The sequence below is a fragment of the Ahaetulla prasina genome, chromosome 17, assembly GCF_028640845.1.
Source record: "Ahaetulla prasina isolate Xishuangbanna chromosome 17, ASM2864084v1, whole genome shotgun sequence".
NCBI lineage: Eukaryota > Metazoa > Chordata > Lepidosauria > Squamata > Colubridae > Ahaetulla > Ahaetulla prasina.
Genome location: NC_080555.1, coordinates 5,852,955 through 5,870,722, shown reverse-complemented (window position 1 = coordinate 5,870,722; position 17,768 = coordinate 5,852,955). Strand labels below are relative to the sequence as shown.

Here is a 17,768-nt window from a genome sequence, read left to right as displayed (position 1 = left end):
ATCATCCCCGGGGTCACGTGATACAATCCAGGCGTTTGGCAACTGCTTCACATTTATGACGGTTGCAGTGTCCCGAACAGCTTCCTTCCCCTGCAGGAATAGCTGTTCACTCATTCAGTGGAAAAGTCCGTAAAGCAGGAAAAAGAAAAGAGGGTTCGCGTATTACCCCAAGCCGAAATGTGGTTTGTTTCTGTAAAGCAAGCCACACAGTTTGTTGGCAAGCCACAGTTTGTTGGCTTAGCTTGCTTGTGTGGACTCGGCCTCTTTTAACTTCGGAATGAAAACACGGATGAGAAAGCCGTCGTGTAACACAATCCAAGAAGCTAAGTAAGCGCAAGCACTCCGGGGCAATGAGAAATAATATAGAATCAGGGCCGGGTTTTTTGGTGCTGGGAGCAAATTACACACAAATGCAGATTATTGACTTGGAACAATAAGTGTAACTCTGTGCTGGGGACGATATCCAGCTGTTTACAGCCGTAGCTTGGTGGTGGAGCCAGAAGCATGTCAGGTCACTGCCACAAAATTACACCTTCCCAGCCAGTTCAAAGCTCAGCCAGAATAATGCCAGTAATATGGGTTGGTTAGTTGTTTCTTCTTCTTCTTCTTCTTCATTCAAGAGTTCTCCATTCCTCTGAAAACAGCAAAATACCTTATCCCACCAGACTTGAAATCCTAGGCTTAGAAAACTTGGAACTCCGTCACCTTCGACAAGACCTGAGTTTAACTCACAGAATCATCTATTGTAATGTCCTTCCTGTTAAAGACTACTTCAGCTTTAATTGCAATAATACTAGAGCAACTAATAGATTTAAACTTAATGTAAACCGCTTTAATCTAGATTGCAGAAAATACGACTTCTGTAACAGAATCATCAGTGCTTGGAATACTTTACTTGACTCTGTGGTCTCGTCCCATAATCCTAAAAGTTTTATCTAAACTTCTTCTTCTTCTTCTTCTTCTTCTTCTTCTTCTTCTTCTTCTTCTTCTTCTTCTTCTTCTTCTTCTTCTTCTTCTTCTTCTTCTTCTTCTTCTTCTTCTTCTTCTTCTTCTTCTTCTTCTTCTTCTTCTTCTTCTTCTTCTTCTTCCCCTTTGTGTCTGTGCCCTATGGCACATCCGGAAAACGAACCAGGCAAATCCTTCTGCACTGTAACCGGAATACCAGAGTCGGAAGGGACCTTGGAGGTCTTCTAGTCCAACCCCCTGCTCCAGCTAGACAGCCGCCCTAATACCATTCTGGATGAATGGCTGTCCAATCTCTACTTAAAAACCTCCAGCGATGGAGCACCCAAAACTTCTGGAGGCAAGTCGTTCCACTGATTAAATCGTTCTTACTGTCAGGAAATTAGTATTCCCCATGGTCACACGATCAAAATTCAGATGCTTGGCAAGAGACGCATATTTATGACGATTGCACGTTCCGGGGGCCACGTGATTCCCCCTTTTTGCGACCTTCTGACCAGCAAAGTCCGTAGGGAAGCCAGATTCACTTAACAGCTGTGCTTCCGACTTAACGACTGCAGCGATTCGCTTAACAGCGGTGGCCAGAAAAGTCGTAAAAACGGAGCAAAGCTCACTTTTAACAAGCCTCTCGCTTAACCACCAGACACCTTGGGCTACCCGCCCTCGGTTTTTAATTGAAAGAAGAAGCCTAATAAATCTAATCCCGGGACGATTCTGTAAAATTCGGGTTGACTGGTGAGAAATTTGAGAAGCGGTGAGAATTTTGGAATTGCAAAAACAGAATTGATATTTTTTTTTTCCGATTTGCAAAGCCAGTTCGGTTTTTAGACTTTGGTGCCAGCATACTCAAGGCAATTTTTTTCATCCCTCCCGCTCCCCCCCCCCCTCTCCTTGTCCCTGTTTGCAGCACGAACGTAGACAGGCCTCGTCTGACTGCAGCCATCTGGCGCAGGGTTTGCAGATCAGTGCCAGGCCTCTTGTATGTCCAGGAGCAGGGAGAGATTTACGGGGGGGGGGGGAGGCTGTTTGTTTTCGAAAGCCCAACCTTTGTGGGGGTGTCTCGCAGGGGGGAAAAAACAGGCTGAAGAAGCATCACAGTACCCGTTGCAAATATTCCTGATCGTGGAACATATCCCGAGCTATCGGGTAGCTACTGTGGAGCCCGCCGTCTCCGTTGCTAAGCGAAACAGCTGAGCCCATTTTCCGACTTTTCTTTTGCCGCAGTTGTTAAGTGGATCACTGCGTTGTTAAATGAGTAATGCGGTGGTTAAGTGAATCCACTGACTTTGTTGATCGGAACGTCACAAAAGGGGGATTATTATTATTATTATTTATTCAATTTTTATACGTGACCCCCCAGGGATGCTGCAGCCGTTGTAAAATATGAACCGGCCAAGCATCCAAATTTAGATCAGTGTTTGTATGCTGCAATGGTCGTAGCTGTGAAACACGGTCGTAATTCACTTTTTTTCAGCGATGTTTTGATTTTTGAACGGTCACTCAGTGAACCGTTCGAGGACTACCTGGATGTAGAGCTACAGACTTGGGGGTCTTTTGTGGAGTCCAAGTGGAAGAGGAAGGGCCTGTGCTGAGCTCTTGGAATAAACCTCCAGTTTTTGTTTCCATCTGTTGGATTTTCCATTTATGTTGAGACTCTGGAAAGAGGGCAGAAAAGAACAACCAGGATGATTAGGAGACTGGAGGCTAAAACATACAGTGAACGGTTGCAGGAACTGGCCATGGCTAGTCTTAGCGAAGAGAAGGACCAGGGGAGACACGATAGCAGTCTTCCAGTATCTCAGGGGCTGCCCCAAAGAAGAGGGAATCAAGCTATTCTCCAAAGCACCAGAAGGCAGGACAAGAAGCAATGGGTGGAAACTAATCAAGGAGAGAAGCAACCTAGAACTGAGAAGAAATTTCCTGAAAGGTAGAACAATTAATCAATGGAACAGCTTGCCTCCAAAAGTTGTGGCTGCTCCCAACACTGCAGGTTTTTAAGAAGAGACTGGACAGCCATTGGTCTGAAATGGCCTAGGGTTTCCTGCTGGAGCATTGGCTGAATTTATTGAAGCGGACCCCAAGAGGTAGCTTACCAAATTGATAAAATATATAGAGTTAATTCTTGGATTGCAAGACAGAGAAAGCTTCCTCGGGACATTGTGGTTTATTTTGTGAAAAGGACTATGAGAAATCAAATTCTGCAAGTTTCATATCAGACAACTTTAAAAATTGGAGAACAGGAGTTGAAGGTGTTGAAAGAGATTCCTTCAAAGATGTTAAGAGACAGGAAGAATTTGCTTTTTACACAAGAACTTAAAAAACATCAGATTCAATTCAGATGGGAGGTGCCAGTTGGACTGACACTATTCTATCAAGGAAGGAGATATAGAATTGACACTGTTTTAAAGGCAAAGGATTTTCTTTCTACAGTTTTGAAAGTCGAAATAGAAGTGATAGAAAAACTTCAAGAGACTCAAGAAGGCGTGGTGACCCAAGAGCCTTTATTGCTGCCAGTATTAGAGGAACCACAAGAGCAAAGGGTGACAAGAGGAGCCCTTAAGCGTAAAGAAGAGCAACAGTCTCAAAGTAAAAGTCAGGATCCCATTATGGAAGCTGTGGGAGGAGCTAGACGGAAGATACCGGAGGAGGAGCTTCCGTTGTCTGCTTCAAAGCTTCAGGAGGCCAGTAATGGCAAATAGAATCTTGTCATGGAATGTTAATGGCTTGAATTCAGCTCAGAAAAGAAGGAAAATATTTCACTACTTGAAACAATTTAAAAATGATGTGATTTGTTTGCAAGAGACACATATAAAATTATCAGACCAAAAATATTTAATTAATTCAAAATTGGGTAACCATTTTGTTGCATCAGCTTTGGAAAAGAAGCATGGAATTGTTGTATATATCAGGAAGGATATACCAGCTAAACTAATTGAGGCAGATATTCAAGGAAGATTTATTGCTATTGAACTGGTGATAGATGCAAAAAGACTTTGTTGATAGGTATTTATGCACCTAATCAGCAACAAGAAAAGTTTTACAAAATGTTACATGAGAGGTTGACCCTCTGGGATTATAGTTCGTTTATTTTATTAGGAGACTGGAATGGAGTAATTGATACAAGAAGGATAAGAGAACCTCCTCCAAGAAGATACCTATACATGCAAAATTACCAAAATCCTTTTTGAAATGATGGAAGACTTTGAGTTTAGAGATATATGGAGGTTACGGAATCCAGATGAGAGAGATTTTACTTTTTTCTGATAGGCATCAATCTTTTCACGCATTGATTTTATTTTAATTTCTAATGACTTGCTTTCTAGGGTGAAGAAAACGAAGATATTTCGAGGTGTTTAACTGACCATAGCCCAGTATGGATGGAATTATTACAAGGGAATAAATGTGGTAGAACATGGAGGTTGAATGAAAATCTGTTTAGATATGAGGATAATGTAACTTATTGTAAGAAACAGTTAAAAGAATTTTTTGATTTTAATATGTACAAAGGGACACCTATAGGAACTGTGTGGGAAGCGAGCAAAGCGTTTATTAGAGGATATTGATTTATTTGGACAACAGGCAAAGGAATAATAAACAAAGGCAGCGTAGATATTTGGAAGAAGAAATTCAAAGGAAGCAACAGTTATTAATTCAAAACCCACAAGATCATAAACTTAAAGAGGCTATAAAAATATTACAGAGTCAATTTAATATGTTAATGGCAGACCAGGTGGCAACGAATATACAATATGCTAAACATAATACCTTTTGTAATGCAAATAAACCTGGGAGATGGTTGGCATATAATTTAAAGAAGAAACAGAAAGCACGTGTCATACAAAAATAGAATATAAAGGTAAAGAGATATATCAACAGGATAAAATTAAAAGGCATTCTCAGAATTTTATACTGCACTATATGCAAAAGACAAAATATTGATAGGGACATTTATGATTATTTGAAAGATTATAAGGTGAATATTCTAACATTAGAACAGAGGAGGAGCTGAACCGCCGATAGCTACTGGAGAAATAGTGGAGGCAATTAAACAATTAAAATGGGAAAACCCTGGTACAGATGGTCTTACAGCAACTTATTATAAAAACACAGGATGAAATATTAGGCCCACTTAAAGAATTATTTAATCAGATACAATTAGGGTGGGAATACCCCGTCATGGAAAACATCTTTTATTTCACTGATACGAAAGAGGAGCAAGACTGCTCTAAACCTGGTAACTATAGGCCGATTTCACTTTTAAATAATGATTATAAGATTTTGTAAAAATAATAGCAAATAGATTAATGTTAGTTTTACAACAAAGAATTCATACTGATCAATCTGGTTTTATAAAAGGGAGGCAGATGAGGAATAATGTTAGACAGATTATTAATATATTGGAATATTTGGAAGAAGAATACTTCAGCGGCACTTATTTTTTGGATGCAGAGAAAGCCTTTGATCGATTGCATTGGGATTTTTATTTAAATTAATAGAAAATGCAATTTGGAGACTGTTTTATTAGAATAATTAAAGCGATTTATGGAGAGCAAACAGCACAGATTATAGTAAATGGTAGTTTGACAGAAGTTATTAAGATTGCGAAAGGAACAAGACAGGGATGTCCCTTATCACCATTATTGTTTGTTTTGACTCTGGAACCATTATTAGATAAAATACGAGAATTAATGAAAATAGAGGAATTAAGATTAGACAATATGAGTACAAAGTTAGAGCTTTTGCAGATGATGTAGTGGTTACGTTAATGAATCCTATAAATTCAAGTAGATTTTTGTTGGAAGTAATTGATAAATATGGAAAGGTATCAGGATTTAAAATAAATCAGAATAAAACAAAAGTGATAATTAAAAATATGTCTATACAACAGAAACAAAAACTAGAGGAAATGACAGGATTTGAGGTAGTAAAAAAGGTTAAATATTTAGGGGTCTATATTAGCTCATCGAACAAGAAACTTTATAAGAATAATTATGACTTGCTATGGCAAAAAGTTCAGAATGATATGAATGGCTGGAAGAAATTGCAGTTATCCCTATTGGGAAGGATTGCGGCTATTAAAATGAATGTGTTACCTAGATTTTGTTTCTGTTCCAGATGATACCTATAATTAAAAGGATAAAAATTTGGAAGATTGGCAGAGTGGGATTAATAAATTTATATGGCAGGGTAAAAAGGCGAGGTTAAAATGAAAATAATACAGGATTCACGGGAAAGAGGTGGTTTAAGAATGCCTAATTTTAAAACTATATTATGAAGCAGTAACCCTTTCAGTAATAAGTGACTGGTTTAACTTAACAGAGGAAAGAATTTTGAATATAGAAGGTTATGACTTGTTATATGGATGGCATGCGTACTTATTTTATGGAAAAAAGTGGATAGGGCTTTTAAGAATCATGTGTTGAGAAGTGCTCTTTTGGTCTGGAATAAAATATTCCTATAAATTAGATTATAAGATTCCTACATGGGCGAGCCCTAGACATGCAATAGAGAATATAAATATAGAACAGAAACAGGAAATGATTACATATAAAGAACTTTTGTATGCTGAAGGAGGTAGATTGCAATTAAAATCATTACAGGTATTAAATGAAGAAGGAGGAATTATACTTGGTTTCAATATGGGCAAATAAGTGCTAGATGGAAAGAAGAAGGAAGGAAGGAAGGAGGACAAGGAAGGAAGGAAGGAGTATCAAGGGGGAGGAAAGGGGAAGAGGAGAAGGAAAGAAGGACAAGGAAGGAAGGAGAAGCAAGGGAAGAGGAAGGGGGAAAGGAGGAAGTCATGTGAAGAAGCTGCATTGCATTTTGCCAAAAGAAACTTCCTGCGCTGGTGAACGCTTGTATCCTACATGCAGGAGATTCCAAGCTTCGGCTTCTGGCCTTTGGGGTTAGGGAAGGTACTAAGAAGGGCTGTCAGTATTAGAGGTGACTTTGAGCCAGGTAGATCTGTGGTCTTGCAATATACAGGTAGTCCTCAACTTGCGACCACAATTGGGAGCAGAGCTTCTGTTGCTAAGCAAGCAAGAGAGATTTTTACAATCTTTTTTTTTTGCCTTGGTTGTTAAGTGAACCGGTGCAGTTGTTAAGTGAAATGCGGCTGTTAAGCAAATCCAGCTTACGACTGTTTTTCACACTTATGGCCATTGCTGTATCCCCCCCCCTCCCCGGTCACGTGACCAAAATTCAGACATTTGGCAGTTGACTCGTATTTATGACGGTCGCAGTGTCCTGGGGCACACCTGATCTAGGACCTTCCGACATGCAGAGTCAACAGGGAAGCCAGATTCGCTTAACAAGTGTGTGGCTCACTTAACAACTGCAGGGTTTCACCCGACCACTGAGTCAAGAGAGGTCGTAACTTGGAACAAAATTCACTTAGCAATTGTCTTGCTTAGCAATGGACATTTTGGGCCGAATTTCGGTCGTAAGACGAGAACTATTTATACTCAGGGATGTTGCTTTGGATATCAGCACGAATGCAAACAGAGGTCATTTGCGCTTTGGCTTTTGAGGTTTTCATCCCGAAAGCTTTCTCCTTGCGTTAGAAAATCGGTTTCTAAAGTTGGATGTGGGGGGTGTTTTTTTTGGCTTGGAATCGGAAGTAATTCGTGGCTCCTGCAAAATAAGGACCCGTGAAAAGAACGCGCAGCAGGTCCCTGTCGTGTTAAAAATTTGACTCTTGAAAACGGCTCTTGCTGAATCACCCCGGTGCCATCGCTGCTTAGTAACAAGCTACCTTTCTAGGCTAACTATAGAGATGAACAGAGTTGGAAGGGACCTTGTAAGGTCATCTAGTCCAACCCCCTGCCGAAGCAGGAGACCTGGCATCATTTTGGACAGATGGCTGTCCAGTCTCTTCTTGAAAGCCTCCGGTGATGAAGCTCCCACAACTTCTGTTCCTGGGTTGATTGTTCTCACTTTCAGAAAATGTCTCCTTATTTCTAGGTTGAATCTCTCCTTGGTCAGTTTCCATCCATTCTTCCTTGTCTGGCCTTTGGGTGCTTTAGAGAATAGCTTGATCTCCTCCACTCTGTGGCCACCCCTCAAATATTGGAAGACTGCTATCATATCTCACCTGCTCCTTCTCTTCACTAAACTAGAAAAAACTTCTCGAAAGCTTCCAGGGATGAAGCTCCCACAACTTCTGAAGGCAGCTTCTGTTCCATGGGTTGATTGTTCTCACTGTCAGAAAATTTCTCTTTATTTCCAGGTTGAATCTCTCCTTGGTCAGTTTCCATCCATTCTTCCTTGTCTGGCCTTCATGTGCCTTGGAAACTAGCTTGATTCCCTCTTCTTTGCGGCAGCCCCTCAAATATTGGAAGACTGCTATCAGGTCTCCCCTGGTCCTTCTCTTCCCTAGAGTATCCATGTCCAGTTCCTGCAACCGTTCATTGTCTGTTCGAGCCTCCAGTCCCCTCATCATCCTGGTTGCTCTTCTCTGCACTCTTTCTAGAGTCTCAGCATCTCTTTTATAGTGTGGTGACCAAAACTGGATGCAGGATTCTAGGTGTGGCCTTACTAAGGCTTTATAGAGTGCTATTAGTCTGAATTTCCCCAATTCCCTGGACGAGCTGTTTGGCCCAAGGCCGTTTCTGCTCACCGCATCTGTGAGATGCTCGTAAGCCCCCCCGCCTCCCTCCCCAAAAAAGTGTTTCAGAATAACCGGATATTTATTATGCAGCACATTTGGGTCTCCAGGAACCTCTTGACCATGGAAAGAGATGACCCACAGCAAGTTAGTTCATCTGCGAGAATTTTGAAAGAGCGCCAGGACTTGGCCGAGTGCGATACTCGCTGCAGGACAGGAAGCTTTGGCTGATGAAAGATCGGGAAACTGTGTGTGTGTGTGTGTGTGTGTGTGTTGCCTTTTTTGTGTCCCTTGTTCCCGTGGAGAGGTGGTTGCGATGCTTCATGAAGTCTCTGAAGCCAGAAGGCTGAAACAAATTTTTTTTTAAAAAAAAAAAAGAAAGAAAAATCGGGAGTACAGGTAGTCCTCGTTTTGCGACCGTTCGTTGACCAACTTAAAGCTTGGCCAGCCCGTATCCCCTTTCCGAGGAGGTGAAAGCGATGCGGAATCAAGGGAGGGATGCTCTTCGTTGATCTTTCGCTGGCACTTCATAAACCTACCGAAACATCGCTGCAGGTAGTCCTCGACTTACGACCGCAGTTGAGCCCAAAGTTTTTGTGGCTAAGTGAAACGTTTGTAAAGTGAGTTTGTGAGAGAGCTACCAAGCTCAGAGAACACCAAGGAGCCCCACAGTCCTTCTTCCTCTTCCTCTTTTGTGCCACCTCCGTCTTCTCTGCCAACCCCATTCCCTTGTAGCACTGATGACATTATCTAGTTAGGTCATGAAACGTCTGCAAGAAAACAACCAAGCTCAGAGAGCACCAAGGACTCTACAGTTCTCCTCCTCCTTTCCCTTCCTCCTCCTCCTCTCCTCCCCCCCCCTTCCTCCCCTCCTTTCCCCTCTTCCCCCTCCATCACCACAAACCCCATTTCCTACTGGCGCTGATGATGTTACCTAGTTGGATAATGAAATGTCTGCAAAAAATATCCAAGCTCAAGAGCACAAATGAGCCCTGCAGTTCAACTCTGAGCTACAAATATTCTCTTTTATTGGCAAAGGTCTGCCTCCCCCTACCCTCCCTCCCTCCCTCTCTCTCTCTCTCACTCTCTTTCTGTCCCTCTCCCTCTCTCTCTTTCTCTTCCTCTCCCTTTCTTTCTCTCCCTCCCTCTCTTACTCTCCCTCCCTTTCTTTCCCTCCCTCCCTCTCCCTGTCTGTCCCTTTCCCTCCCTCCCTCTCTTACTCTCCATCCCTTTCTGTCTCTCCCTCCCTTTCTGTCCCTTTCCCTCCCTCTCTTACTCTCCGTCCTTTCTCTCCCTCCTGCCTCCCTCTCTCTCTCTCCTCTCTCCCTCTCTTTCTGTCCCTTTCTCTCCCTCCTCCCTTCTCTCCCTCGCCTCCCTTTCCCTCCTTCCCTCTCTTCTCTCCCTCCTCTCTCTCCCTCCTCCCTCCTCTCTCTCCTCTCTCCTCTCTTTCTGTCCCTTTCTCTCCCTCCTCCCCTTCTCTCCTCTCTCTCCCTTTCTCTCCTCCCTCTCTCTCTCTTCTCTCCCTCTCCCTTTCCCTTCCTCCCTCTCTTACTCTCCGTCCCTTTCTCTCCCTCCCTGCCTCCCTCTCTCTCTCTCTCCCTCTCTTTCTGTCCCTTTCTCTCCCTCCTCCCTTCTCTCCCTCGCCTCCCTTTCCCTCCTTCCCTCTCTTCTCTCCCTCCCTTTCTCTCCTCCTCCCTCCTCCTCTCTCTCCCTCTCTCCCTCTCTTTCTGTCCCTTTCTCTCCCTCCCTCCCCTTCTCTCCCTCTCTCTCTCCCTTTCCTCCCTCCCTCTCTCTCTCTTCTCTCCCTCTCCCTTTCCTCCTCCTCTCTTACTCTCCATCCTTTCTCTCTCCCTCCTCTCTCTCCCTTTCTCTCCTCCTCTCACTTTCCCTCCTCCCTCTCTTACTCTCGTCCCTTTCTCTCCTCCTCTCTCTCTTTCTGTCCCTTCCTCCCTCCCTCCCCTTCTCTCCTCTCCTCCTTTCCCTCCTCCCTCTCTTACTCTCCATCCTTTCTCTCTCCTCCCTCCTCCCTCTCTCTCCCTCTCTCACTCTCTTTCTGTCCCTTTCTCCTCCTCCTCCCTCTCTCCCTCTCTCCCTCTCTTTCTGTCCCTTTCTCTCCCTCCCTCCCCTTCTCTCCCTCTCCTCTCCCTTTCCCTCCCTCCCTCTCTTACTCTCCGTCCCTTTCTCTCCCTCCTCCTCTCTCTCCTCTCTTTCTGTCCCTTTCTCTCCCTCCCTCCCCTTCTCTCCCTCGCCTCTCCCTTTCCCTCCTTCCCTCTCTTACTCTCCGTCCCTTTCTCTCCCTCCCTCCCTCCCTCTCTCTCCCTCTCTCCCTCTCTTTCTGTCCCTTTCTCTCCCTCCCTCCCCTCCTTCCCACTTGGCACTCCCTTATCTCAAAAAAACAAACCAAATCTCCCATTCAGCAGGTTGCTGCCTGGGCTCAGCAGCAGCAGCAGCAAAGCAAAGCGACTGGCTCCGTCAGCGCTCCAGATCACCTGATGGCAGGTCAAAGGGGTAACGTCATTGTTCCTGTCTCTTTCCCTCTCTCTCTCTCTCTCTCTCCCCCCCCCCCCCCCCGTCCCACACTTCACAAAGGCCTGCCTGCCTTTTGCCTGGGTGGGGCAGGCTCCTTCCTGTGGGGGAGAACCTGACACCCTCCCAAGTTCCATCTTTCTCCTCCCCTGAAAAGCAGGTTTCGCCTCCATTTCCCTTTCTCCTCCAGGGCGCGGAGGAACCCGTCGCCCGTCCGGTTTCTCCTGGATGCGCATCTCCTCCGGGAGTCCTGCCCGGTCCTCTTTCTAGCAGTCTTGAAGGGGAAGGATTATTTTCACATTTACCGACGGCTCGTTTTGTCTTTCTTCTTCTTCTTCTTCCCCTTCCCCCCACCCCCCCCTTTCCTCTCCAACTTAACTGAAAAACTCCCGCGGACTTGCCAAGCGGCCCAGGTGTAATTCGCCTCGGCTGACGGCTTGCAGAAGTTGCGAAAGGGCTCGCTCCGCCGTCGAGCTGCAGCTCAGCTCAGGTATCGGAGGTGGAGACTCCGCACCGGTTGGATGAGGAAGGCCAAACACTTCCTCCCTCAGGGCTGCTGCTGCGGTTGTACTTTGCTCCTTGGAGAAGGTGGTGCTCCGGGGGCCAGCAGCCCACGGAAGTCGTAATGCGTTGGCAAAGGCCGTCGTTCCCACGGGGCAGCCTGGGCTTTTGAGCGCCGTTTTGAGCATTGCTTCACCGGGCATCCGAACACCACCGAGGCCCGAAGGGAATCTGTGACATCTGACTGTCTTGGTTTTCCATGGATCAGTGAGAAACAGACCCTCTTCCCCATCCAGCTGGCAACCTCTCTCCGGCTGGCAACGGGGCACCAAAGAGGCGGTGGCAGGCCGAGAGGCTGCCGTGGGCGAAGGGCAGACGAGACGGTCTTTAATGAGCGGAGAAAACGGATACCGAGTGACAATGGGAGTAGTAAGTCTCGAGTTATTTGCAACCCTTACATGGGCTTCTGTTTTAGAATTTGGGGTAGGGTCCTCCTCAAGTCCTTTATAGGAATCTGCCTTTGCTTGCTTTCTTCAATGCCTTCGGGGCTGGTTAGCTTAAGGGGTCTCCAGCTCATCCCATCTCTGAATCTTGCTCTCTCTGGAGGGTTCAATCTCAAAAGATTTTAAAACTTGCTAAAAGAGGAGCAAACTGGAATGATTGGAGCCTGGGAAAGTTTTTGCTTCCTCTTCCTCTTCTGGTGTTCCGTCTCTTCTTCCGCTGTAGGTGGAACGGAGTGAGGAAGAAGCTAAATACAAGTCTTATTTCTTTGAGGAACTTCATATGATCCATCGCCTGAGTCCCCTCCAGGGAATTGTGATTTGGGAAGGGGGCTGTGGCGAGATCCATTCGTTTGTTTTAAACAACCAAATGGAAAAAAAAAATTTCTAGCGAAAATTACCTTTCGGGGACCTAGCATCGGACTTCAGCTCCGTGAGTTCTTTCTTTTTTAAAAAAATAATAAAAATCCCCACGGATTAATTTGTTTCAATCGCTTGATGGACATTTTTTTTTCCTGTGAGCATATCCCCCAGTTAGATTTTTTTTTGGGAGGGGGGAGGGAGAATTATCTTTTCAGCACCGGAAGTAGAAAGAGAAATTCACCATTTGTTAGGCAGAAAGGGGGGGAAAAATCTCTTTATTCCCAGGGCCTCATTTTTTTTCCCCCTTGGCTCCAAGAAAGAGTCATTAAAGTCCAAAAAAGAGACCTCAAAGGCCTCGTTGCTTTTTTTTTTTTTTTTTTAAATAATCCTCGGATATTGGGGAGAGGCGGTTGCTTTCAAAAGCAACCCATCGCTCGTTGGCCAACCAACGGATCGCCGTCTCCTAAAACGGCCTAAAACCCTCAGGCGGGTCACCCAGAGGACGTGTGTCCCCCTCCCCATGTTGCTGAACCCCAAGGCCCCCCGCTAGCCCACATGGGGCAACCGACCCCAACAGATCTGGAGCGAGACCAGAAAAGTTGGAAATCTCTGCTCGGGCCTCGCCCAGTTCTGGCAGGTGTAAGTTGATCTCTCGGGGCTTTTCAAAGCGGTGAAACAGAAGATCCGTGGGCTCCTCGCGGATGCGTTTCCTGCTTGAAGACCAACCTTAACCCTTCTGGCTTGTTCCTTTGAGGTGGAAATGGGGCGGGAAGAAGTCGTCATTCCTTAGGAGTCGCGATTTCTTTATTTTATTTTTTTATTTTTATTTTTTTGAGTTCGTCTGAATCACCCTTCGAAAAGGGGGACGACGCCTTTCGGCATCATCCAAAAGGAGTGGCGGCTTTGAAAAGCCAAAGAGAGAATCGTTTCTCTGCTCCCGGCCGGAAACTGTCCATAATAGGATAAAGATAATCCTCGTAAACGCTACTAGGCAGTCCTCAACTTAACGGCCGTCATAATTTGAGCCCGAAAGCGAGTCATTATTCAAGGGAGCTTTGCCACATTTTTACTGGCCGCCGTTGTTCAGTGAACCGTTGCCGTTGTTCGGTTAGTAACCTGGTTTGTTAAGTGAATCTGGCTTGGCTTGTCAGGAGAGGATCCCCCTGATCCCCCAGGGATACTGCCGCTGCCCCAAACCATCATAAATATGAGTCGGTTGCCAAAAAGCGTTTGAATTTTGATCACGCGACCAGGGAGATTTCGCACCGCGGTTATAAGTGTGGGAAAACGGTCCTGAGTCACGTTGATCGGTGCCGTTGTGACTTCAGACGGTCACTAAACGATCGGTTGTTAAGTGGAGGGCGACAAGTGTTTTGCCGACGCTGGAAGGAAGGCGTTGTTGCCCTGGCCTTTTCCAAACAGTGTGAATCACGAAATGGGAGTTAAGAAAGGAATTTACAGTGTAATCATCGGCTTTTATAGTGTAGTGTTACTACCTTAACGACCGCTGTGATTCACGAGGGTGGCAAGAAAACGGGGCAGAATCCACTGTCTTGCTTAGCCGCAGAAATGTTGGGCGCGATCGTGGTCGTAAGTCGAGGATCACCTGTATTAAGTGGCCAGGGAGCTCAGTCAGCGGTCCCTGACCATCGCTGATCCTTCTTCTTCTTCCGTTCTCGGTTTCGCCGTTTTCCTTTGCTGGATGAGCCCACAGGCAAGAAATGACATTAACGCTAATCTCACTAACACAATTTCCGCCTGTGTTCCCGCTGCCGGCGTGTCCCAGCCCTTTGCTTTGCAATAACACAGCCTGCCTTTCCCAGCCATTTTGGCCTTGCGTTTGCTTGTCGGCATAACCACTGCTGGTGTGTTTCACTTACTTAAGACCTGTGGGCTTTGCACTCTCGTTTTTTTTAAAGTGATCTTTTAACTCGATGGTTTATTTATCTCTTCATATATTCCAACGTTAGCTGTCTCGCGATAAAATAAAACTCCCTCCCCCCTCTTTAAACTTCTAAAAAAAGCCTGAAGAATTTGTTGTTGTGTATGTTACCGAAAATAAGACGGTAATCTTATATTAATTTTTGCTTTAAAACATGCATTAGGGCTTATTTTCTGGTTAGGTCTTATTTTTGGGGAAAACTACGGTACTAAATGCACCCATCTGGCTGACCATCTTAACTGGGGCTTATTCTGGGGGGTAGGGCTTCTCTTACGAGCATCCTGAAAAATCATGCTAGGACATTTTACGGTTGGGTCTTATTTTCGGGGAAACAGGATAGCAAAATATTGACGTTTGACCAAGCTCTGTAAAGGAATAGAATAGAATAGAATAGAATAGAATAGAATAGAATAGAATAGAATAGAATAGAATAGAATAGAATAGAATAGAATAGAATAGAATAGAATAATAAGAGAACTGGAAGGGACCCCGGAGGTCTTCTACTCCAACCCCCTGCTTAGGCAGGAAACCCTACACTACTTCAGACAAATGGTTATCTTGCTATGCATCACCCAAACATTTATTAGCTGGCTCCGACCAACCATGAACATTTTCCATACAGGTTGTCCACCCCTTACGACCCACCATTGAACCCAGAATTTATGTCGTTCAGGGCGAAATTCGTTAACTGAGTTTTGCCCCATTCTACGGCTTTCCTTGCCACAACTGACTCGCATTTACGACCGCTTGCCGTGTTCCCGGGTGGGTCACACCATTCCCTTGGCCGACCAGTCAAAATCAATCTGGGAAGCCAGATTCGCTTAACAACCGGGTCACTAAGTGAACAACAACTGGAGCGATTCAGCTGAACAAACGCGGCGAGAAAAGTCGTCGAATGGGACAGACTTCACTTAGCAAGCTTCTCACTTAGTAACCTAAATCCCGGGCTCAACGGTGGACGCAAGCGGAGGATTACCTGCATAGGGTTTCCCGCTTGAGCAAAAGGGGTTGGACTAGAAGACCTCCAGGGTCCCTTCCAACCGTTTGGTTCCGTTAAACTTCTGCTTCTCTAACTTGGTTTCCAGAAGAGCTGGAGAGAAAGAAAAGCTGTATTGTATGAACGTCTGGAAACAAGCTACGTGGCTCCCATCTTCTAGCCTCTGTCGGTACTTGATGGCTCAAGGTTTTGCCAGAGATAATGGATTTCATGTTTTATTCATTGATAATTCATTTGTGCTAGGGCAGAAACATTTTTTAAATGTATTATCGTGGTAGAAGTGACTCTTAGGGGAAAAGTTGTACCGTCTCTCTCAAAGTAGCAAGGCTTGTATTAGGCTTTCGTAGTTATTCAGGAAGTGTGTTCCAAATCCAGAAATGGAATACAGGTAAGTCCTCGACTTACGACCACCATCCAGCCCCCCCAGATTTCTGTTGCTAAGTGAGACATTTCTTTAGGTGAGTTTTTGCCCCCATTTTCTTGCCACTCTTGTTAAGTCAGTCACGGCAATTGTTAAGTTAGCCACAGGGTTGTTAAGTGAATCTGGCTTCCCCCATTGACCTGGCTTGTCGGACGGTCATGAAAAAAGGGGATTTATATGACACCCCACCCGGGATTCTGCGACCGTCATAAATATGAGTCCGTCAGCAAGCCTCTGAGTTTTGGTCAGGTGACCGTGGGGACGCTGCAGTGGTCATAAGGTTGAAAAATGGTCACAAGTCACTCTTTTTCAGGGGTGGCGTAAGTTTGAACGGTCACTAAATGAACTGTTGTAAGTCAAGGGCTACCTGTATCTGTGGGTATGGCATGGACAGAATGTGCTAAGAAAGGCTGTTGCCCTCATTGCCATCCTGCTGGCCACCCAGAGATCTCCAGATCTATATTCTATTCTATATTTTACATTCTGTTCTATATTTTACATTCTATCCTATTCTATTCTATTTAACTATTCTATTCTATTCTATATTTTACATTCTATTCTATTCTATATTTTACATTCTATTCTATATTTTATATTCTATCCTATTCTATTTAACTATTCTATTCTATATTTTACATTCTATTCTATTCAACTATTCTATTCTATATTTTACATTCTATTCTATTCTATATTTTACATTCTATTCTATATTTTACATTCTATTCTATTCAACTATTCTATTCTATATTTTACATTCTATCCTATTCTATATTTTACATTCTATCCTATTCTATTCTATTTAACTATTCTATTCTATATTTTACATTCTATTCTATATTTTACTTTCTGTTCTATTCAATTCAATTCAACTCTATTCTATTCTATATTTTACCTTCTATTCTATTCTGTATTCTATTCTATTACCATTCCATTCTATTGGTAGAATGGAGTATTGCAAGCTAATTCTGCCGACTGCCGGCAGTTCGAATCTCTATTCATCCCTGCATAATCCCCCACCCCCCATAATAAAAAAAAACAACCTAGCTGTTCCCAGTTTAATAACAATTGGAAAAAAACCCTATCCACAGGGTGTAGATGATCTTCAGGCTCCGTTATAACCAGGACTGGTCAGAAAACTACTGTATAGCTTGGTGTTTTTTTTTAAACAACCCGTTGCTATCCTGAAATACCGACTGTCAAATCCATGGTGCTCTCTTTATCCTCCCCTTTAGCGGTTGCCTCTGTTATCATCTCCTACCCCTGTCAAATAATCCTTTATTAGACGTGCTCGGCAGGGTGTTAACAAAGCACCGGTCTCCTCTGGCAAAGAGCGGGCCCAACAGTCACAGCCAGGGGTGAGTGCAAAGTACAGCCGAAGTCGTAAAATATGATTTATACTCATCCTCTTAATTACCAGGGCTGTCCGCCCGCCCACCCTCCCTCCGAGAACTGAATCACGTTGACTTTCATCAATCAGTTCAGTAAGCCTGAGAAACTGAGAAATGTGAGGCTCCTTCCACAAAACAGCAGTGTGGGGAGGGGGGTCACCGGTGTGTGTGTGTGTGTGTGTGTGTGTGTGTGTGTGTGTGTGTGTGTCCCGAAGCCAATATTTTTTGGGAACCGTTTTCGAAGGGGGCGTGGCGCTAATAAGTTGCCCGGCGGACAATCGCTGGGGATGGATTTTGGTGTGGAGAAGGTCTAAAGCAGTGGTTCTCAACCTTTATAGTGCTGCGACCCCTTTAATACAATTCCCCACGATGTGGCGACCCCTTTAATACAATTCCCCACGATGTGGCGACCCCAACCATAAAATTATTTTCGTTTTGAATTTATCGTGCCTGAAGCCGTATTGGCTAGCGATCTGAAGAGCCTGCAGCTGGCTTCTGGAGTCAACCATTGGAGCGCGATTCTTCGACTCGCAAGTATACTTCCCACCTTTCCGATGGTCT

General features: G+C 44.5%; 1 protein-coding gene across 10 annotated transcripts in view; it reads left to right on the top strand.

Annotated features, from left to right (window-relative positions):
• Window positions 1-17,768, top strand: part of LOC131186724 (serine/threonine-protein kinase MARK2) — a 121,087-nt gene that overhangs the window by 57,205 nt on the left and 46,114 nt on the right. The window contains exon 1 of one of the 10 annotated variants that reach the window (XM_058160593.1): window positions 11,270-12,025. The exons of 8 other annotated variants lie outside the window; for them this stretch is intronic. In XM_058160593.1, coding sequence (XP_058016576.1) covers window positions 11,987-12,025 — 39 coding nt within the window. In that variant the 5' untranslated portion in view covers window positions 11,270-11,986. Of the gene's footprint in view, window positions 1-11,269; window positions 12,026-17,077; window positions 17,175-17,768 lie in introns of those variants that run through there. One more of the 10 variants, XM_058160597.1, reaches the window with a different exon arrangement.